At 43.1% G+C, this 17375-nt stretch overlaps 1 protein-coding gene across 1 annotated transcript; it reads left to right on the forward strand.

Moving 5' to 3' along the window:
* The first annotated feature begins 9889 nt into the window (after positions 1 to 9889).
* On the forward strand, positions 9890 to 16892 carry zgc:65851 (uncharacterized protein LOC321113 homolog). Its single transcript, XM_041835785.1, has 4 exons — positions 9890 to 10753; positions 12858 to 13181; positions 13435 to 13559; positions 13973 to 16892. Exons 1-4 carry the CDS (start codon positions 10010 to 10012, stop codon positions 14349 to 14351), a joined length of 1572 nt encoding a protein of 523 aa, XP_041691719.1. The 5' UTR covers positions 9890 to 10009; the 3' UTR covers positions 14352 to 16892.
* The last annotated feature ends 483 nt before the right edge of the window (positions 16893 to 17375 follow it).

The raw sequence follows: 17375 nt of genomic DNA on the forward strand, positions 1-17375 counted from the left end.
CCCCCCGCCCACCCTTCGACCCCCAGCTCTAGCTCCCATCTCGCCCATTTCTCCAATGAGACTGGCCCCTCCATAGGTGGTGGTACAGACAACAGGGCTATGTCACCTGACTAACCAGGTGACCAATCGGAGCATGGTATTTAGCACTTAGAGACAGTATAGGAAGGGTCTGGGTTAAAGACTTGTGGTCATTTTAATCAATATACTGTATGTCTCCTTAAAAGACATTTCAGCTATTGTAGTAATGTTATCAGGTGTAGTCTATTAGTAAGTCTTTATGGTAAATAATTGTCTACCTGCACGGTCTACATGTAAAGTCCTCACTGGGAGTTCTACAACACTAAGCACGGGTGTGATGTCATCCATGTTCCACAACCACGTCATTGTTGTGATCAGCAGCAATACATCCATCCCTCTCTCCTCTACCTGGCTTAGCGGTTGGATACATACCTCCATGTTTTTGGCTCTTATAATTGGGGGTTATTACATTTTATTTTTTATTTTGGCATACCCTGTACTTTTAAGTCCACACCTGCCATTCTGAAGTTTTATGATGGAAAATAAGTTGGGGAAAAAAACGTGTTATGAAGAACAGTGTGCAGCATGAGATTGTTATGGGATGGGGGGATGGGGATCTCTCTGATTACGGTGGCGTCTAACTCATCTTTTAATGTGTGTGTCTGTGTTGCTGCTAGTCATGTACTGTAGCCAGTGGTAGTCACTTGAATATGTGTTGAAGTTAAACAGACAGACAGTAAGTTACTGGTAATTGTTGAAAGTAGACCAGTGGAGAGATTAAAGCACATTCCATGTTCGAGAGAAAGTAGGCCAGATAGAGCATTACCTTCATCCATATTTATGAGGGAGTGTTTTCAGATTTTAAAGCCAGGAAGGATCTAGTTATCTGCTTCAGTTTACCCACAAGCAGAACACAACAGATTTGCTGACTTGCTTTGCCTTTCAGTCAGAGCACATTACAAGGAAGGTCAATGTCTTGTGAGTTAGTTCACCTCTGAAAAGAAAAGAGCAGAAAGGTTACTGTACACTAAAGATACTCTCCTCTGCCTTGTCTATATAGTTAGATATAATTTATGCAAAATGTTGTCATGTTTATGTAAATAGTTTACACAGAAAGATCTGTTTATCAAAACAAAAAAAAGTAGTTATATTAGATGTAAATATATAGATATATCTATTTAATTCATTAATGCTTTAGTTGTTTTTGTTGTGAGGGTTTCTATGTATAGTTGGTTTGCACAGCATAGTCAATCCAGAGCTTTTTTAGAACCGTCATTGTGCCTATAGGCTTTTGTGTCCTTTCAAAATTGGCACGGTGCTCCTAGAATTGAAATTGTTTTATTTGTGGTTGATTATATTTATCTATTTTAAAGTCTATCCTCTTTATCAACAGGAAAATAAGGAAAATAAATGTATATAATATAAAAAAAATTGAATATAAAAATGTATAAAATGTAAAAGTGGAGCTGGTGTGTTTGTACTTTGGCATTGCTGTGATGGTGGGAAGCTACAGTGGGCTTTCTCCCTTTGTGCCTGAGGGCCTGAAACAAAATGGCTTCTCCACCCAAGAGATTATAACACATTGTAGAGAGAGGAGGACATGGTGGGTTCAATAACCAGGGGATAAGATGGGGAGGATTGCAGCAGCTTTTGAATGTAGTCAACTAGCCTATAATATATCTCCCCTCCTGCACTGTTGCAGCACAATGCCAAAGGAACCTCAAAACTGTGTCCCTACAGAATCTCGTTAGAATGGGAAGACGGTCGGTACACACCAAAAAAATCTTTCAAAAATAGGAGTATGATTTGTTAGTCTATTTGTGTGGAATGCTGCACTTCTATGTCATTTTAAAACCTTATCCAAAAGGAGAACGATGTAGCCATGCTAAAAGGGGAATGTTGTGAATTGACACCCGACAGAGACTCTGGTGCTATGGGGCATGTGTATGTACGGTGTGTGTATGTCCCGTCACTGTCTTCAGAGAGAAACTATAATGGTTTGGGAGAGGGAGGGTTGTTTTTAATGGGAAAACACTGTCGCATTTGTATGGATGTTTTTATTGGTTTACTAGTAAAAAGGTGAAAAAAAACTGGCCATCACATTTCAAAGAAAACCTAATGTATTATTAAAGCTAACCATTAATGTCTGTTATTGGGGAGCCACACACTCCTCTCCTTCCCTCTGTCCATGGCCTGTTTTATACGTCTTCCACTCCTTCCTGTGTGTGAATGTGGCTCCCATAGAGAAGAGATCCTGATTCATTTCTATGGTGGTTCCCCCCCTGTCCTCCACATGCTGTGGGCCAGCCACCATGGTGCAGAGGGAGCCTGAGGGAGCAGACTGGGCTGTGTAGTATAGCTGCAGCTCTCCTCCCTCCCTGTAGAACACTCTGTTAACACCCTCGGTGCTTCAGCATCTGCCTTAAGAGCAGGTGTGGATTCTTAAAAAGAGCAAGAAGATCAATGCAGTTGGCTTCTGTATAGTCCAGTGTAAGCTATATAGGATATCATCCTGGGAATTCTCTTTTTTGTTTTGTTGTGTATATTTGGGTTACGTTCATACGAAGTGGCTTAAGCCTTAAAACAGACAAATGTAAGAGAACCATAGTAAAGTATATATTATATACATTCATATATAATATAAGTGTAGACATGTTTTTATCGCAAAGGTCATTATTTTCATTGTCACTGTGTCTCAGGTGTGTTGCTCTCCCTCTCATACGCGCACACACATTGTCATACACACACATCAGAACAGACTCTGCCTTTTGAAGGCTTAAGAAGGGTTTATGTCTGTTAAATTATAAAAAGGTGGATGTTTTCTGCACACATTTTTTTGATTTGGGGAATTTAAACATTGACTTTAAAAGAAATCACTTAATTTGAAAACAATTTTTGGGAAGTGTGGAGCAGTAATTTATATTTGCCAGTGATATGAAAGGAATAAAAACATTTGAAACCCTTGTTTACCTAGCTACTTTCCTTGTCTTTGTATTTATGGCTCATTCTGATTATTTGAAATATGTATTTATCTATGCTTATGCTGATATGTGGCTGTCTTGCTTACCTTAATTGAATGCACTGACTGTAAGTTGCTCTGGAAAATTGTGTTTTCTAAATGACCCTAATGTAAATCTATTGCAGAACACATGCCTCTAGTGCCTATATACTATAGTAGTAATAATCCAAATAGCCAATATAGGGGATCTTCAGCTTTGCTTGGAGACCTTGTCAATGTGGAGGGATGCCAGACAGGAAAACAAAGGAACCATCTTGGGAGGTAATCAAAGCTAGCTCTCTGGCAAGCAGAATAACTCTCTTTTCTGACAGCAATCGGTTGCCTAAACCCCTGGTTTGACTAGATTAATCTGCTGCTGTTCAATAACCAGTGGATGGAGGGAAGGAGGGAGTGATGGAAGGGGCAGGACGAGGATGGGCACTTTGAGCATCCTTCCTTAGAACAGTCTGTCGTCACCGGTACACCAGTATGCACACATAGTCACGAATAACACAGCAATACAATTTCATTATCTTGGCACCTTTGTGACAGTCCATCCTTGTCTAGTTGCCCACAGAGGGACAGAGATAGAGGAGAGTGCGGTGTGGATATTCTAGTGTGGATTGCTGTTCTTACACTATGATAGGATTCCAGCAGGCCTCTGACCCTTCTCTTCCCTGGTGACCGAGATTAGTTATTCTTCCTGTATCTAATTCAGACTGGAATAATATGTGTCCAGATCAGCGCTTCTAGCCTTCTGGCCAAAGGAAATCTGAAGCCTTATTCTGTTCTGAACTAGTGTTTAGATGGACTCCAGCAGGGCAGAAAAACCATTGGCGCTTTACAGTATTTTGACCTCACCTGTTGGATCCCCCAGCACTTTCCTCAAGAGATATTCTTAAAGAGGTCATGTGAGTGAGTCTGTCTACTCTCCCAGGTGGTGGTAGGTGGGGTAGGGGAGCAACAACTGTCAACACAAAATACATGAATGGACAGTCTCAATGCCATCAGTGCCATTGTCACATGGGGCTTAAATGTTTTGCATTGCAGTGCCAACCCTACACTACCTAATATAGTATTGTCTTTGTCATTGCTACTGTCTACTTGCGTCTGTCTACTTGATGGCGAGTGTACAAAGGTGGCTTTTTCAATTACATCTATTTATTTTTAATGTGTGCATCTATGCCATAATGTGTGTGTTTACATTCCGTCAGTGGGGTCAGAGACACATCTCTCCCCCCTGACTGTCAGATTAGGCAAATCCATCAATTTATTCCAACCCTGCAGACCCAATTTACCACAACCTTTGCCTCATACCACTACACTGACCACGCACACAGGCATGACATGCAGGCAGCGCACACACACACACACACACTTCTGCTTGAATGACACATTGAAACAATTACAACATGCACCATGCCCTTGGGAAATAAACATTGAGTACACAACTAAATCATTTATGGGCATCGACTCAACTCGGAAAGCCAATAACAGGGTTAAGAGGGTTTGCGCTCAGGCTAGAAAGAACGGTGGCTGGTTCATAGGAGAAAACATATAGAGTTCAAATCGTTGACCACTGCACATGCTTGCTATTGATATTCTACCTAATACAGTGAGGGAAAAAAGTATTTGATCCCCTGCTGATTTTGTACGTTTGCCCACTGACAAAGACATGATCAGTCTATAATTTTAATGGTAGGTTTATTTGAACAGTGAGAGACAGAATAACAACAAAAAAATCCAGAAAAACACATGTCAAAAATGTTATAAATTGATTTGCATTTTAATTAGGGAAATAAGTATTTGACCCCTCTGCAAAACATGACTTAGTACTTGGTGGCAAAACCCTTGTTGGCAATCACAGAGGTCAGACGTTTCTTGTAGTTGGCCACCAGGTTTGCACACATCTCAGGAGGGATTTTGTCCCACTCCTCTTTGCAGATCTTCTCCAAGTCATTAAGGTTTCGAGGCTGACTTTTGGCAACTCGAACCTTCACTTCCCTCCACAGATTTTCTATGGGATTAAGGTCTGGAGACTGGCTAGGCCACTCCAGGACCTTAATGTGCTTCTTCTTGAGCCACTCCTTTGTTGCCTTGGCCGTGTGTTTTGGGTCATTGTCATGCAGGAATACCCATCCACGACCCATTTTCAATGCCCTGGCTGAGGGAAGGAGGTTCTCACCCAAGATTTGACAGTACATGGCCCCGTCCATCGTCCCTTTGATGCAGTGAAGTTGTCCTGTCCCCTTAGCAGAAAAACACCCCCAAAGCATAATGTTTCCACCTCCATGTTTGATGGTGGGGATGGTGTCCTTGGGGTCATAGGCAGCATTCCTCCTCCTCCAAACACAGCGAGTTGAGTTGATGCCAAAGAGCTCGATTTTGGTCTCATCTGACCACAACACTTTCACCCAGTTCTCCTCTGAATCATTCAGATGTTCATTGGCAAACTTCAGACGGCCCTGTATATGTGCTTTCTTGAGCAGGGGGACCATGCGGGCGCTGCAGGATTTCAGTCCTTCACGGCGTAGTGTGTTACCAATTGTTTTTCAATCAATTTTATTTTATATAGCCCTTCTTACATCAGCTAATATCTCGAAGTGCTTTACAGAAACCCAGCCTAAAACCCCAAACAGCTAGTAATGCAGGTGTAGAAGCACGGTGGCTAGGAAAAACTCCCTAGAAAGGCCAAAACCTAGGAAGAAACCTAGAGAGGAACCAGGCTATGAGGGGTGGCCAGTCCTCTTCTGGCTGTGCCGGGTGGAGATTATAACAGAACCATGCCAAGATGTTCAAAAATGTTCATAAGTGACAAGCATGGTCAAATAATAATCAGGAATAAATCTCAGTTGGCTTTTCATAGCCGATCATTAAGAGTTGAAAACAGCAGGTCTGGGACAGGTAGGGGTTCCATAACCGCAGGCAGAACAGTTGAAACTGGAATAGCAGCAAGGCCAGGCGGACTGGGGACAGCAAGGAGTCACCACGGCCGGTAGTCCCGACGTATGGTCCTAGGGCTCAGGTCTCTCAGTTGGCTTTTCATAGCCGATCATTTTCTTGGTGACTATGGTCCCAGCTGCCTTGAGATCATTGACAAGATCCTCCCGTGTAGTTCTGGGCTGATTTCTCACCGTTCTCATGATCATTGCAACTCCACGAGGTGAGATCTTGCATGGAGCCCCAGGCCGAGGGAGATTGACAGGTCTTTTGTGTTTCTTCCATTTGAGAATAATCGCACCAACTGTTGTCACCTTCTCACCAAGCTGCTTGGCGATGGTCTTGTAGCCCATTCCATCCTTGTGTAGGTCTACAATCTTGTCCCTGACATCCTTGGAGAGCTCTTTGGTCTTGGCCATGGTGGAGAGTTTGGAATCTGATTGATTGATTGCTTCTGTGGACAGGTGTCTTTTATACAGGTAACAAACTGAGATTAGGAGCACTCCCTTTAAGAGTGTGCTCCTAATCTCAGCTCGTTACCTGTATAAAAGACCCCTGGGAGCCAGAAATCTTTCTGATTGAGAGGGGGTCAAATACTTATTTCCCTCATTAAAATGCAAATCAATGTATAACATTTTTGACATGCGTTTTTCTGGATTTTTGTTGTTGTTATTCTGTCTCTCACTCTTTAAATAAACCTACCATTAAAATTATAGACTGGTCATTTCTTTGTCAGTGGGCAAACGTACAAAATCAGCAGGGGATCAAATAATGTTTTCCCTCACTGTATGTTTAGAGACTCACATTCACAACAGTCACACTCTTATTAAAACATAAACACGGACATATGAAACAAAACGCATAGCTTCAGTAAGTATTCTCTCTGTAAGATTAATTAGCAATTTACAGCACAAAATACATACGGACAGAATTCTGTCTCATAGTGATTACGTATAGTAGAATACTGTATAATGGATCTGTTAAGAGGGACATAACTGATCATCCCATCCCTCCACTGAGACAAAATGGAGGTACGGTTGGGGCCGTTCTGTGAGTGGGCTTGTTGACAGATGGAGCTAATAGTCTGCATGAGGAGGAGGAGGGTCTCAGGGGACCAGAGGGACACGGGAAGAAAAAAAGATGAACAGAATGGATACTGGCCAGCAACAGACAGCTGGTCTGGGTACAGCTACTTCAACATATGCACCTGGCAAATCAAAGCACCTGGGATAGGAACGTTAAAAACAGCCCACTGAGTGAGAGCCTAAGCATGGTATCCTATAGACATTGTAGATCAGTAGTGCAGCATTCAAAGGAAATTGCTCTCAAAGTAGTACTGCTTTTCATACAAAGAAGGCATTTATCCCAACAGAAAATGAACTGCTACAGACCGCAAAGTGAATGTTTGTGAATCAAAAATGTCATTTCCCAATAGAAAAAATCCTCTACACATTCAAAGCAGTGAGTTGTTTTCAGTATCTCTCTTTCAGTACAACAAAGTTCCATTTAGAGGTTCAGCTACTTGCTGAACTGGAGAAGGGGAAAGGGTGGCCGTATGATACCAGTGTTGGCCTAGAAAGAGGTGACACCTCTACCTGTAATTTTCCTGCTTAGTCACTCCCAGCCATCTCCTGTCTCTTGTTTCTCAATGGGCCTTTTGTTTCTGCCTGCTGTTGGAGCTGCTGGATATGGCTGGCCTGAGCTTGCAGGTGGAGTGCTGCAGGGTGTGTATAGGTAAAGGTTTGTGGGATGTGTGTATGTCTCACACACTAATGATGAGGTGTTTTGGATAGAGGAGATGTAGGCTATGACTATGCAGGAATGCTGAAGGTGTGTATTTTCACTCTTTACATGTGGGTGAGACTCATGTTTGTGTTTTGAATGTCAAGGATAATTTGGTTGAAGTCTGGTGATGGTGTCTGACAGCATATGAGCAGAGAGTTATAGGTTGTCTAATCAGGGGCCTGTGATAAAACAGGAAGAGGTTTCAAATAAATGGCATAAGCAAACAATGCAATGTCTATGAGGAGAGAGTTGTGAGAGAATGAATGAATGGTATCAAGGAAATAAATAAAGACAATATTTTTTTCTCATGAGGATCTCTGGAATGACAGCCTGTCTGGCTGCTAATGGTGATGGATCAGTGTAGAACTAGAGAAGAGAAGGTTAACCCATTGTTTACTTGGCCTGTATCTCTCAAGGCAAAGTGGAGATGTTGGACATTACCGAGCATGTTCTGCCCCCTTATGGTTAAAACGGGAATCTGGGAAATGAATGGCATTAACTTACTTTACCGTTACTGTATTACATCATGGTAAACAAGGCATCTACAGCATACATTTTTTTCACTTTTTTCGATGGTATTTTATTTTCTGTTCAGATTATAACCGTGATTACACCTTGCTGGTGCATTTGTTGTGAATTTGTGGTTCCATTTGTGGATTGCAAGTTAAGCATTTCACTGTACTGTTTTACACCTGCTGTATCCTGTGCATGTGACAATACAACTTGAAACATATGTAAAGCCTCAGTGACACGGATAAAATGTGATTAGGGAATACCTTGACCATCATGAAATGCCCTTGGTCAGACACACCCCAAATTACAATCTGCTGCTATCTTAGAAAAGCACATAGGCCTAGTTCAAGAGATCGATATCTCATGAATCTTCAAGGGCAAGGCTGACCCATCAACAGTAAAATTGACTAAACAACTAGTTTAGAATGTGTGAAATGTGAATATATATTTGGCTACCACTGCTATACACGAGTCCAAATGGTCTCAAATCGTGATGAGACGTTTCCTCGAGCAGAAAAAAATTCGACTGCAACACTTGGTGCCTGATCAAATTACAATTATCGGCTAGACTGCGGCTGTGTACAGAGCATAATGATGCTTGTTCTGATATACATCTACACTTGTGTTTAGAAGTGCTGATCGAACCGTAGAAAAGCTGCAGTCCCCTGACAGCTCTGTGCGCAGCAGCGCGCGTGGGTGTCCTCCATAGGGGCGTGGTCGGTGTCCTGGATCAGGACCAATGCCAGTTCCAGCTGCGCGAGGCGAGAGGAGAAGACAGCGCCGCACCACCAATAACATTCTCTAATGTGCTGAATCATCACCCAAAAGCGGTCTGGGATCCTGAAAGATGTCTGCTGGGCCCATTTCACAGGCTTATGTTTTCATTGAAGGCTAAACTTGTTTATAGGTGTTAGGCTAGTAAGTGAAAGGCATTGATTTTATGTGATACGTGCGCATGTGGGGTCATGTAAACAGCCTTTGCGTCTGTGTGCCTCATCCTGTACTCAGACACTGCGGTGGTCGGGCGTGAGGGGTGCATGGCTGCAGACTGCAAAATAGCAGTACCGTTTAGACACACTCACTCCTGACTATTGGCACACACTTCACATGCATCGATCCCATGCTACCTGAACTGCTGCGACAGCAGTGCAAAACTGCAATGACATTGTTTAGTGGGATCGGATAACCTGCACATGTGACTAGTTTCACAAAACGACATAAAAAAGAGGCTAGGCTATGTTAATTAGGCAAATGATATGTTAGCCTCAATATAAGCATATAATAGTGAAGTCGTTTTTCACTTCGATCCCTATATATCATCATTATCATTAGGATATTAGTAGGCCTACTATTGTTGTTAGTATTCTTATTTATTGGCCTCATTATTATTGACTATTTAGACGTCCCTATATGTGCTCTCCTTGACCATTGGTCTATCTTGTCTTATCTGTACAGCACGGATTACATTTTATTCAAGAAAATAATGAGTTGCCAAAATACAAGGCAAGGAGCAGCATGAGTGAATTCGTGTTCCCCTGAGAATAGCTATTTTTGCAGGAGCTTGCAGGTTTCCCTGTCTCTACTGCCGCGCTTGCGTCAAATGATGCTGGAGTTCCATCTCTATAAAAGCACCTGTCTTGGCCAGACATCAATTGCGTCTCACTTTCTCTCTTTCTTTCTCTCACACTCCCACACTCCACACACTCTCACAAGCAGCAAAGGTCTAACTAGCATTCCACTTCTCCAACTGCAAACATGAGTTACTCCGGCGATGTCTACTCCAGTAGTTCCTATCGGAAGATCTTCGGGGATGCGCCCCGGAGCTCCGGCCGCATGACCGTAGGCAGCAGCCCCTCTCGCCTGTCCAGCGGATTCCGCTCCAGCGGCGCACACCGCAACTATGGCTCCCCATCCATGCTCACATCCTCCGGCTACCGCAAGGTGGGCGCCGGGCGCAACTTCCACTCCTCCATGTCCGACTCCATGGACCTGAACCAGTCCACGGCCGTCACCAACGAGATGAAAATCATCCGCACCAACGAGAAGGAGCAGCTCCAGGGCCTGAACGACCGCTTCGTCTCCTTCATCGAGAAGGTCCACAACTTGGAACAGCAGAACAAGGTGCTCGAAGCCGAGGTGACCATGCTGCGCCAGCGCCACACCGAGCCCTCCCGACTGCACGACCTGTACGAGCAGGAGATCCGCGAGCTGAGGGCGCGCGTCGAGGAACTGACTCACGAGAAGAGCCAGATGCACCTGGACTGCGTGCAGATGAACGAGACGCTGGACCGCGTTAGGCAGAAGCTGGACGAGGAGACGAGGCTCCGCGAGGAGGCGGAGGGCACCCTGATAAGCTACCGCAAGGACGTGGATGACGCCACGATGTCCCGGCTCGAGCTGGAGAAGAAAGTCGAGTCGCTGCTGGATGAGATCGCCTTCCTCAGGAAAGTGCACGAGGAGGAGCTGCAGGAGCTGCAGGCTTCCCTGCAAGCCACACAGGTGCGGACATCACATCACCCCTCATGACCTCCATCAGTTGTCACTCACATCTCCCCATCTCCGCACATATCACACCAAATATACACCAAGGGAAAAGTTAATAATGTTCATAGAGTGTTATCATATGGCTATCTTATCATTCACATTCACTGTGGATCCACATTCACCGAGTCAAATAAGGCTTCATTTACACTGGCAGCCCAATTCTGACAATTTTTTCACTAATTGGTCTTTTGTCCAATCAGATCAGCTCTGAAAAAGATCTGATGTGAAAAGATCTGATGTGATTGGTCAAAAGACCAATTACTGGGACAAAAATATCAGAATTGGGCTGCCTGTTTAAACGCACATACGCTGTCCATGGTGCTGAAGCCAGTGAACATTGCGCACTGCGATTAGTGGCAGTAAAATGTACGGCACTGCGGTTCTGCGTAAAACAGCACCATGCAGTACTCCCTCCCCTGTCTGCCAATTCATCTGCAGTGCCCCAAACCCAGCACTGACATAGGGCACTAACTATAGAAACTATGAGGGAAGTTTTATAACTATAAAATATAATTGAAATGGTTTAAATGGCTACTGAAAATGGAGTCTGTGCATATTGAGAAAGTGTTATACAGTGTCAAGCGCAAGAGAGAGTGTGCTAAAAAGATAGAGAGGGAAAGGGAGGGAGATCGAGAGGGGGAGGGAGAGAGAGGGGGAGCATTGGGGTTGATAGCAGTGCTGGCGCTGTCACTGATGATGCAGAGAAATAGTAGCGCAATATCTAGGTGTGGTCGTCCTATCATGCAGGATAGGACAGGACAGGATGGGACAGGGTCAATTCAGAACATCAGAAAACTCGATACAGATCGATCAGTGCATGCCCTTGTTGCATTTTACCTAGACAATCTCATGATGATCAACTATCACACTTTGTAAATTAATTTTACAGGATTGGGAAAAAGTTTTTTTTCTTTCTATAGGTTACTACTGGCACATAGCGTAGATGTTGTCAACATGGTATTGATTCATGTTGTCCCACACAAGATTAGTTGGAATAATATAATCATTAATCAAGGTCACAATTAAACAACGTTATTGTAGCTTAATACAGTGTTTCAGAAGCCAGTGGCATTTTTGATGCGTCATTGGATAAGGTGATAGTACTCTAAAGACTTTTCTTTAAATAAAAATAAGTATGATGTACAATTTAATGTCAATTGATACAACATAGAATCTTAATAATTGGAAAGAGCATTAATCGTTTGTTTCCTCCATGGGGCTTTTCATTTGCCATGCATGACATACAGTATAATTGCGATGTAAGCGATTGACAGCACCACCCATAGTGGTGCACAGAGAGAGCCCTGACTCAGTGCTCGATACATCAGCCCTCACCATTCTACCTCACTGGATAGATAATCAATTAAAATGTATTCAAATCAAATCAAATGTTATTTGTCGCATGCACCGAATACAACAGGTGTAGAATTTACTGTGAAATGCTTGCTTACGAGCCCTTTCCCAGCAATGCAGAGTAAAAAAAGTAAGAAAAGATTAGCAAGTAAAAAATCAAATAAAAAGGGAAATAGTAACACAATAAAATAACAGTAACAAGGCTATATACAAGGAGTACTGGTACCAGGTCAATGTGCAGGGGTACAAGGTAGTTGAGGTAATTGAGGTAATATGTAAAGGTAGGTAGGTAGGGGTAAAAGTGACTGTAAAAGTCACATTAGCCCAAGGCTCATAGCTCTCAGGTGTCTACTGTAAGCACATAGTGGTCTTTGTGGTTTGACAAAGATTTCACATTTTCAATAGTGATTATCACTTTTACCTATATTTTGGTTAAAGGACAACAAAAAGATTTAGAAAAACTAGATGTTGCAACAATTGTGGTTTTGATTTATTATGATTCTTCACATTTACATTAGGATTTTTACGAAAATAATAATATAATAACGAATAATCAAGCAAACTTTCTCATATTCGAATCTCCACTACAACTTAGAGATGTATCTATTTAGCCAGTGAACCATTCTCTTCACCCGTGCCAACACCTGGTAATCATGTCCAACCCTTTAACTTACCCGTCTGTCCCTCTGTGTCTATCTGGTCCCAGGTGTCAGTGGAGATGGACCTGAGGGAGGGTAAACCCGACCTGGCCGTGGCCCTGAAGGACATCCGTGCCCAGTACGAGGTCCTGTCAGCCAAGAACCAGAACCAGGCTGAGGAGTGGTACCGCTCCAAGTTCGCCAGTGTGAATGAGGCGGCCGCCCGCAACCAGGACCAGGTGAAGCATAGCAGGGAGGAGCTAAATGAGTACCGCAGGCAGGTGCAGGCCCGTACCCTGGAGATCGAGGCCCTCAGGGGCCACAATGAGGCCCTGGAGAGGCAGATGGCTGAGATGGAGGACCGCCACAGCAATGAGATGGGAGAGATGCAGGTATGTGGAGTAGGACAAGGTGACTATTTCTGTACACCACAGTAATTGCTACAGTACAGGGCTTTACCCTGTGGATTCTGTAGAATTATGTCCTTCTAAGTAACAGGTGCATATGACAGATGGTATGTGTGATGACGTTGTAATAGCACTATAGCACAACACATGTAAAAAGGTAGTAGGTAATGTACATTGTGAGGTAGAATAGTGAGGTCTTTATCATTAGTAACACATCCTGATGTTAATCTGCCTGCAGGAGACCATCCAGCAGCTTGAGTCTGCCCTCCACAGCACCAAGGGTGAGATGTCCCGTCACTTGCGTGAGTACCAGGACCTGTTGAACGTCAAGATGGCCCTGGACATTGAGATCGCTGCTTACAGGTCAGTCATTCCCTGATCTGAGTCTAAAAGTTAGGTCTGATAATGTTAAATCAGCAGCATATCGTTGATCCAAACCACAGTGCCTTTCCTGTACACTGAACACCTTTTTCACATTTGAATTCCAAGTCAGCAGAGTGACTGACCACATTCACATGACTGCTTTGGCAATTATGAATGTTCAGAGTTTGGTACATTTGTAAACTGACTCTCTCTTTCTCTGATTTAGTCAGTAGTTTAGTCAGCTCAGCAGTCAGCACAATGTTGATGCACCACAGTGTGTCTTGGAAAGATTTATGAACACCTTTTCCCCCCTTAAAAAAAAGTGAATACTTAGTTAGCACAGCAGTGGAATTTGATACATGTGTAAACTGACTCTCTCTTCCTCTATCTCTCCATCTCCATACCCTCTTCAGGAAGCTGTTGGAAGGTGAAGAGTGCCGTCTGAGTACAGTGGGCGGAAATATCCTGCAGTCAGGCTACTCTGGCTTCTCCTATTCGTCCGGCCGCTCCTACGCCCTGGGTTCCTCCGCCCCCTACAGGATGAGGGTAGCCAAGCCTGAGGAACCAGAGGAGGAGGAGGATGAGGAAGAGAAGGAGGAAGAGGAAGAGGAAGAGGAGAATGAGGAGGAGGGAGAGGAGGGAGAGGAGGGAGATGAGAATGCAGAGGAGAATGGAAACGAAGATGAGGAGGAAGAGGAGGAAGAGGAGGAGGAAGATCAAAAGAAGAAGGATGAGAAGGATGAGAAGAAGGGAGAGAAAGGAAGTGCTCCCAGCAAGAGCACCAAGAGCTAAACTGCTTGTGTCATCGATCATCAATGCCTTTCGCACTACTACAGTCCACTCATTCACTCATATGGATCTTATCCCTTCCCCGTCACCTCATCTCTGTTTCACAAGGGGACACACACACAAATACACAGACACACATACACTTACCGTACTCACGCCAGATGCCTCACACACACATACCTTCTCCTCTGTTTCTCTGGGTCTCAACAATCAGCTGTGTGGTGGAAAACAGAAAGACACAACACAGAGAGGAACATGGTATTGGTGTATTACCCTGACAGAAGATAAACCTGTAGCTACATTTCCTGAATTGGGAGCTCAGGATCCTATGTCATGGTTTTACACCATAGATGATGGTTACCACAGAACAGAGAGCAGAGAGAAGGTGCTCAACATTACAATAGTAAGCCAGTCAGTGAGTAAGAGAATGCCTTAAAGCAAGTATGATGTCAGATTAAGAGGTCAGGAATAATATCGCCCAGTAACGTCCTGTCTTTATGTGCCATTAATGATATGAGATGTGGTGAAGAGCAGTTGTAATCTTGAAAGTAATAATAGGATCCTGGTAGTAGTACACAAACTACTATATGCACAGAGGTCTGGAGCTCACAACTTTATCAACCTTTACCAGTCCAACTTTTAAGGTGCTATTTGATTTCGACAAAAAAAAGTTGGAAACGTCTAGGGAAATTCATTGTAGAAAATGCTCTGTAAACTTTTTCATGAATGTTAGTGTATAATATTGGGGACACAGAAATCCAGATCCTTCCCGTGGGTGCAATAATGTATTTTCAGCTGCATACAAACTGGCACACTGAATGCTCCTCACTCCTCTTTTCTTCATTCACAGAAGAAATATATAGAATGTTCTGTCCATTGACCCACTTTCTTTTCCATCACTTTTCATCACCAGAAAAGTAAACATTTCACCATTCACCTTCCCCCCTCTCTCTGTCACTGCAACGATCAGAGCTTGGCAAATGACAACATAGAATCTAGAAAAAAAGTATATAAAATCATAACTTTATTTGGGAGGGTTCTATTTTCAAAGGTAGGCGATAAGTGCATTGTGCAGTGACTCTTCTGTGTTCAGAAGGGCACCTTTCAGGAATGAAAAATGTAGAGTTTTAAAATGCTACTATTATCACATTATACCCTTATATTTGATGTAGAAATACCCCCTCTTGATTGATTCATTTGTCACTGAATGGATATGCCCTGCCCTGCCCTCCAAGTAAGATAACTCGCTCTAAACCTGAGGTAAAAGTATTTTCTAGTCCCTTCCTTTCCCCCAGAGTCTTGTTTGTTTCATACCTTCAGTCTTCTAGTGCTCTGTACCCTATGACCTTCTGGCTAGTGGTTTGTTTGAGTGGTGGAGTGTGTGTTGTTGCATCTCAAATGAAACCCTATTCCCTATATTGTGCAGTACTTTTGATCAGAGCCCATATGGCGCTGGTCAAAAGTAATGCATTACATAGGGAATAGAGTGCCATTTGAGATGCAGCCAGTGTGTCCTTTTAGCAGTGCACTCTGTTCCAGACAGTGAAGAGGCCTGTGGCTGCTCTAACAGGACAGCTGGGGGTGACGGTGAGTGACAGACAGCCCTCCACTCTGACTGCAGGACCAGGTGGCACAGGTGGCAGCCGGTGCAGACGCCACTGGGGTCATGATTGGTCACATGGTGCGGCGCCACAGATAAGGGCTATTATCACCATATACCCCCCCACCACCACCACCACTGCAGTCTAAGATGGACAGCAACAGTATGTATACCACAGGCAGACATGTCCTAGCTGCAGGAGAGGGACCATAATAGCATATTGTAAGTTAGCCCTGATATGGCTGGCTAGCCTCCATTATGGTGCCAAGCTATCCATATCAGGACAATCTGTGGGTCAGGGTACAGTGACTGTGTGGGTGGATATGTAAGGCTTAAAGAATAGGTGTAAATGTTAAAGACGGAGACATGTATGATGTGCAGTGATAAAATGAATAGTGTTGCAGGAAGTGTGTTTAGGGAAAGAATAATAAATGGAGAAATAAAAATGGATGGAGAGCACAGGGAATATTTCCTAAGAATTTGGCCAATGTACTCTAGAATCCTATATAGCAGTAAAATGACCTGTCCTCTCCAACATTTTTGTAAACTTACTGTGGGCAAATGTATAGCTTGACAGAATGTGAAATGTTATTTTTTGAGACTGGCGCACACTGTGGAAGGCCTTCCTTAACCGTTTTAGATTTCACTTTTTTCCCTTTTCTTGAGAAATGAATCAATCGACAAGCATTGACTGCATGGCCTGATTCTTGGAGCATTTAAACTGAGGATGGGATAGATTTTGCTTGTTGAGTGTAAAAAAAAAGAAGAAATTGCCTTAACCATGATCAAAACAATAAAAATAGTTTTCACTTGCATTTCACATGTTTCCGAGGTGGTTCAGGAGCGTTGAGTGTTCATTCTGCTATACTACTGTGACTGTATGTGCTGCTATCTCATGCAGTGGTATTCCTCCCTAAACCAAATAAAACAATTTATTAACCAAACACTCACAACCATCGGCAGTGTCTTCAATAATATCATAACATCAAAACCATTCTACATAAGCTACATTTTATGACTGGGCACAGGTTAGAGTGAGAAGGACAAACCGAAAAACAGTGCTATAATATTTGAAGCATTTTGCATTGAAAATGCATACAGTACACAATACAAATGTTAAAGCCAGAATACTTCATTGGAACACTAACAAAGTGATGACTCCGCCTCAGTTTTGGTAAAAAAGCTGAGGGATGGGCCTGGAGAAATGTAATCACTCTCAAATTCATAGACAGAGCTATGGATACAAGGACTGACCATCATGATATCAACAGTATAATTTTAACCATGTTTTGTGGTAATATAGTGTTTGTTTATGTTTACTTTGTTTTTCAAACATTGGAATAAAACACATTTATATTTTGTGTTCTGATGGGGTACGATAGTTGAACTAAGCTCATGAGGTAATTATAAGTTATATTATTCAATAA

The sequence above is a fragment of the Coregonus clupeaformis genome, chromosome 18 (assembly GCF_020615455.1).
Source record: "Coregonus clupeaformis isolate EN_2021a chromosome 18, ASM2061545v1, whole genome shotgun sequence".
NCBI classification, from domain to species: Eukaryota; Metazoa; Chordata; class Actinopteri; order Salmoniformes; family Salmonidae; genus Coregonus; species Coregonus clupeaformis.

Coding starts and splice junctions, on each gene's coding strand:
- zgc:65851 (XM_041835785.1), top strand. CDS start 10,010: ATGAGTTACTCCGGCGATGTCTACTCCAGTAGTTCCTATCGGAAGATC. Junction 10,754..12,857: donor CTTCCCTGCAAGCCACACAG/GTGCGGACATCA, acceptor ATCTGGTCCCAG/GTGTCAGTGGAGATGGACCT. Junction 13,182..13,434: donor ATGAGATGGGAGAGATGCAG/GTATGTGGAGTA, acceptor ATCTGCCTGCAG/GAGACCATCCAGCAGCTTGA.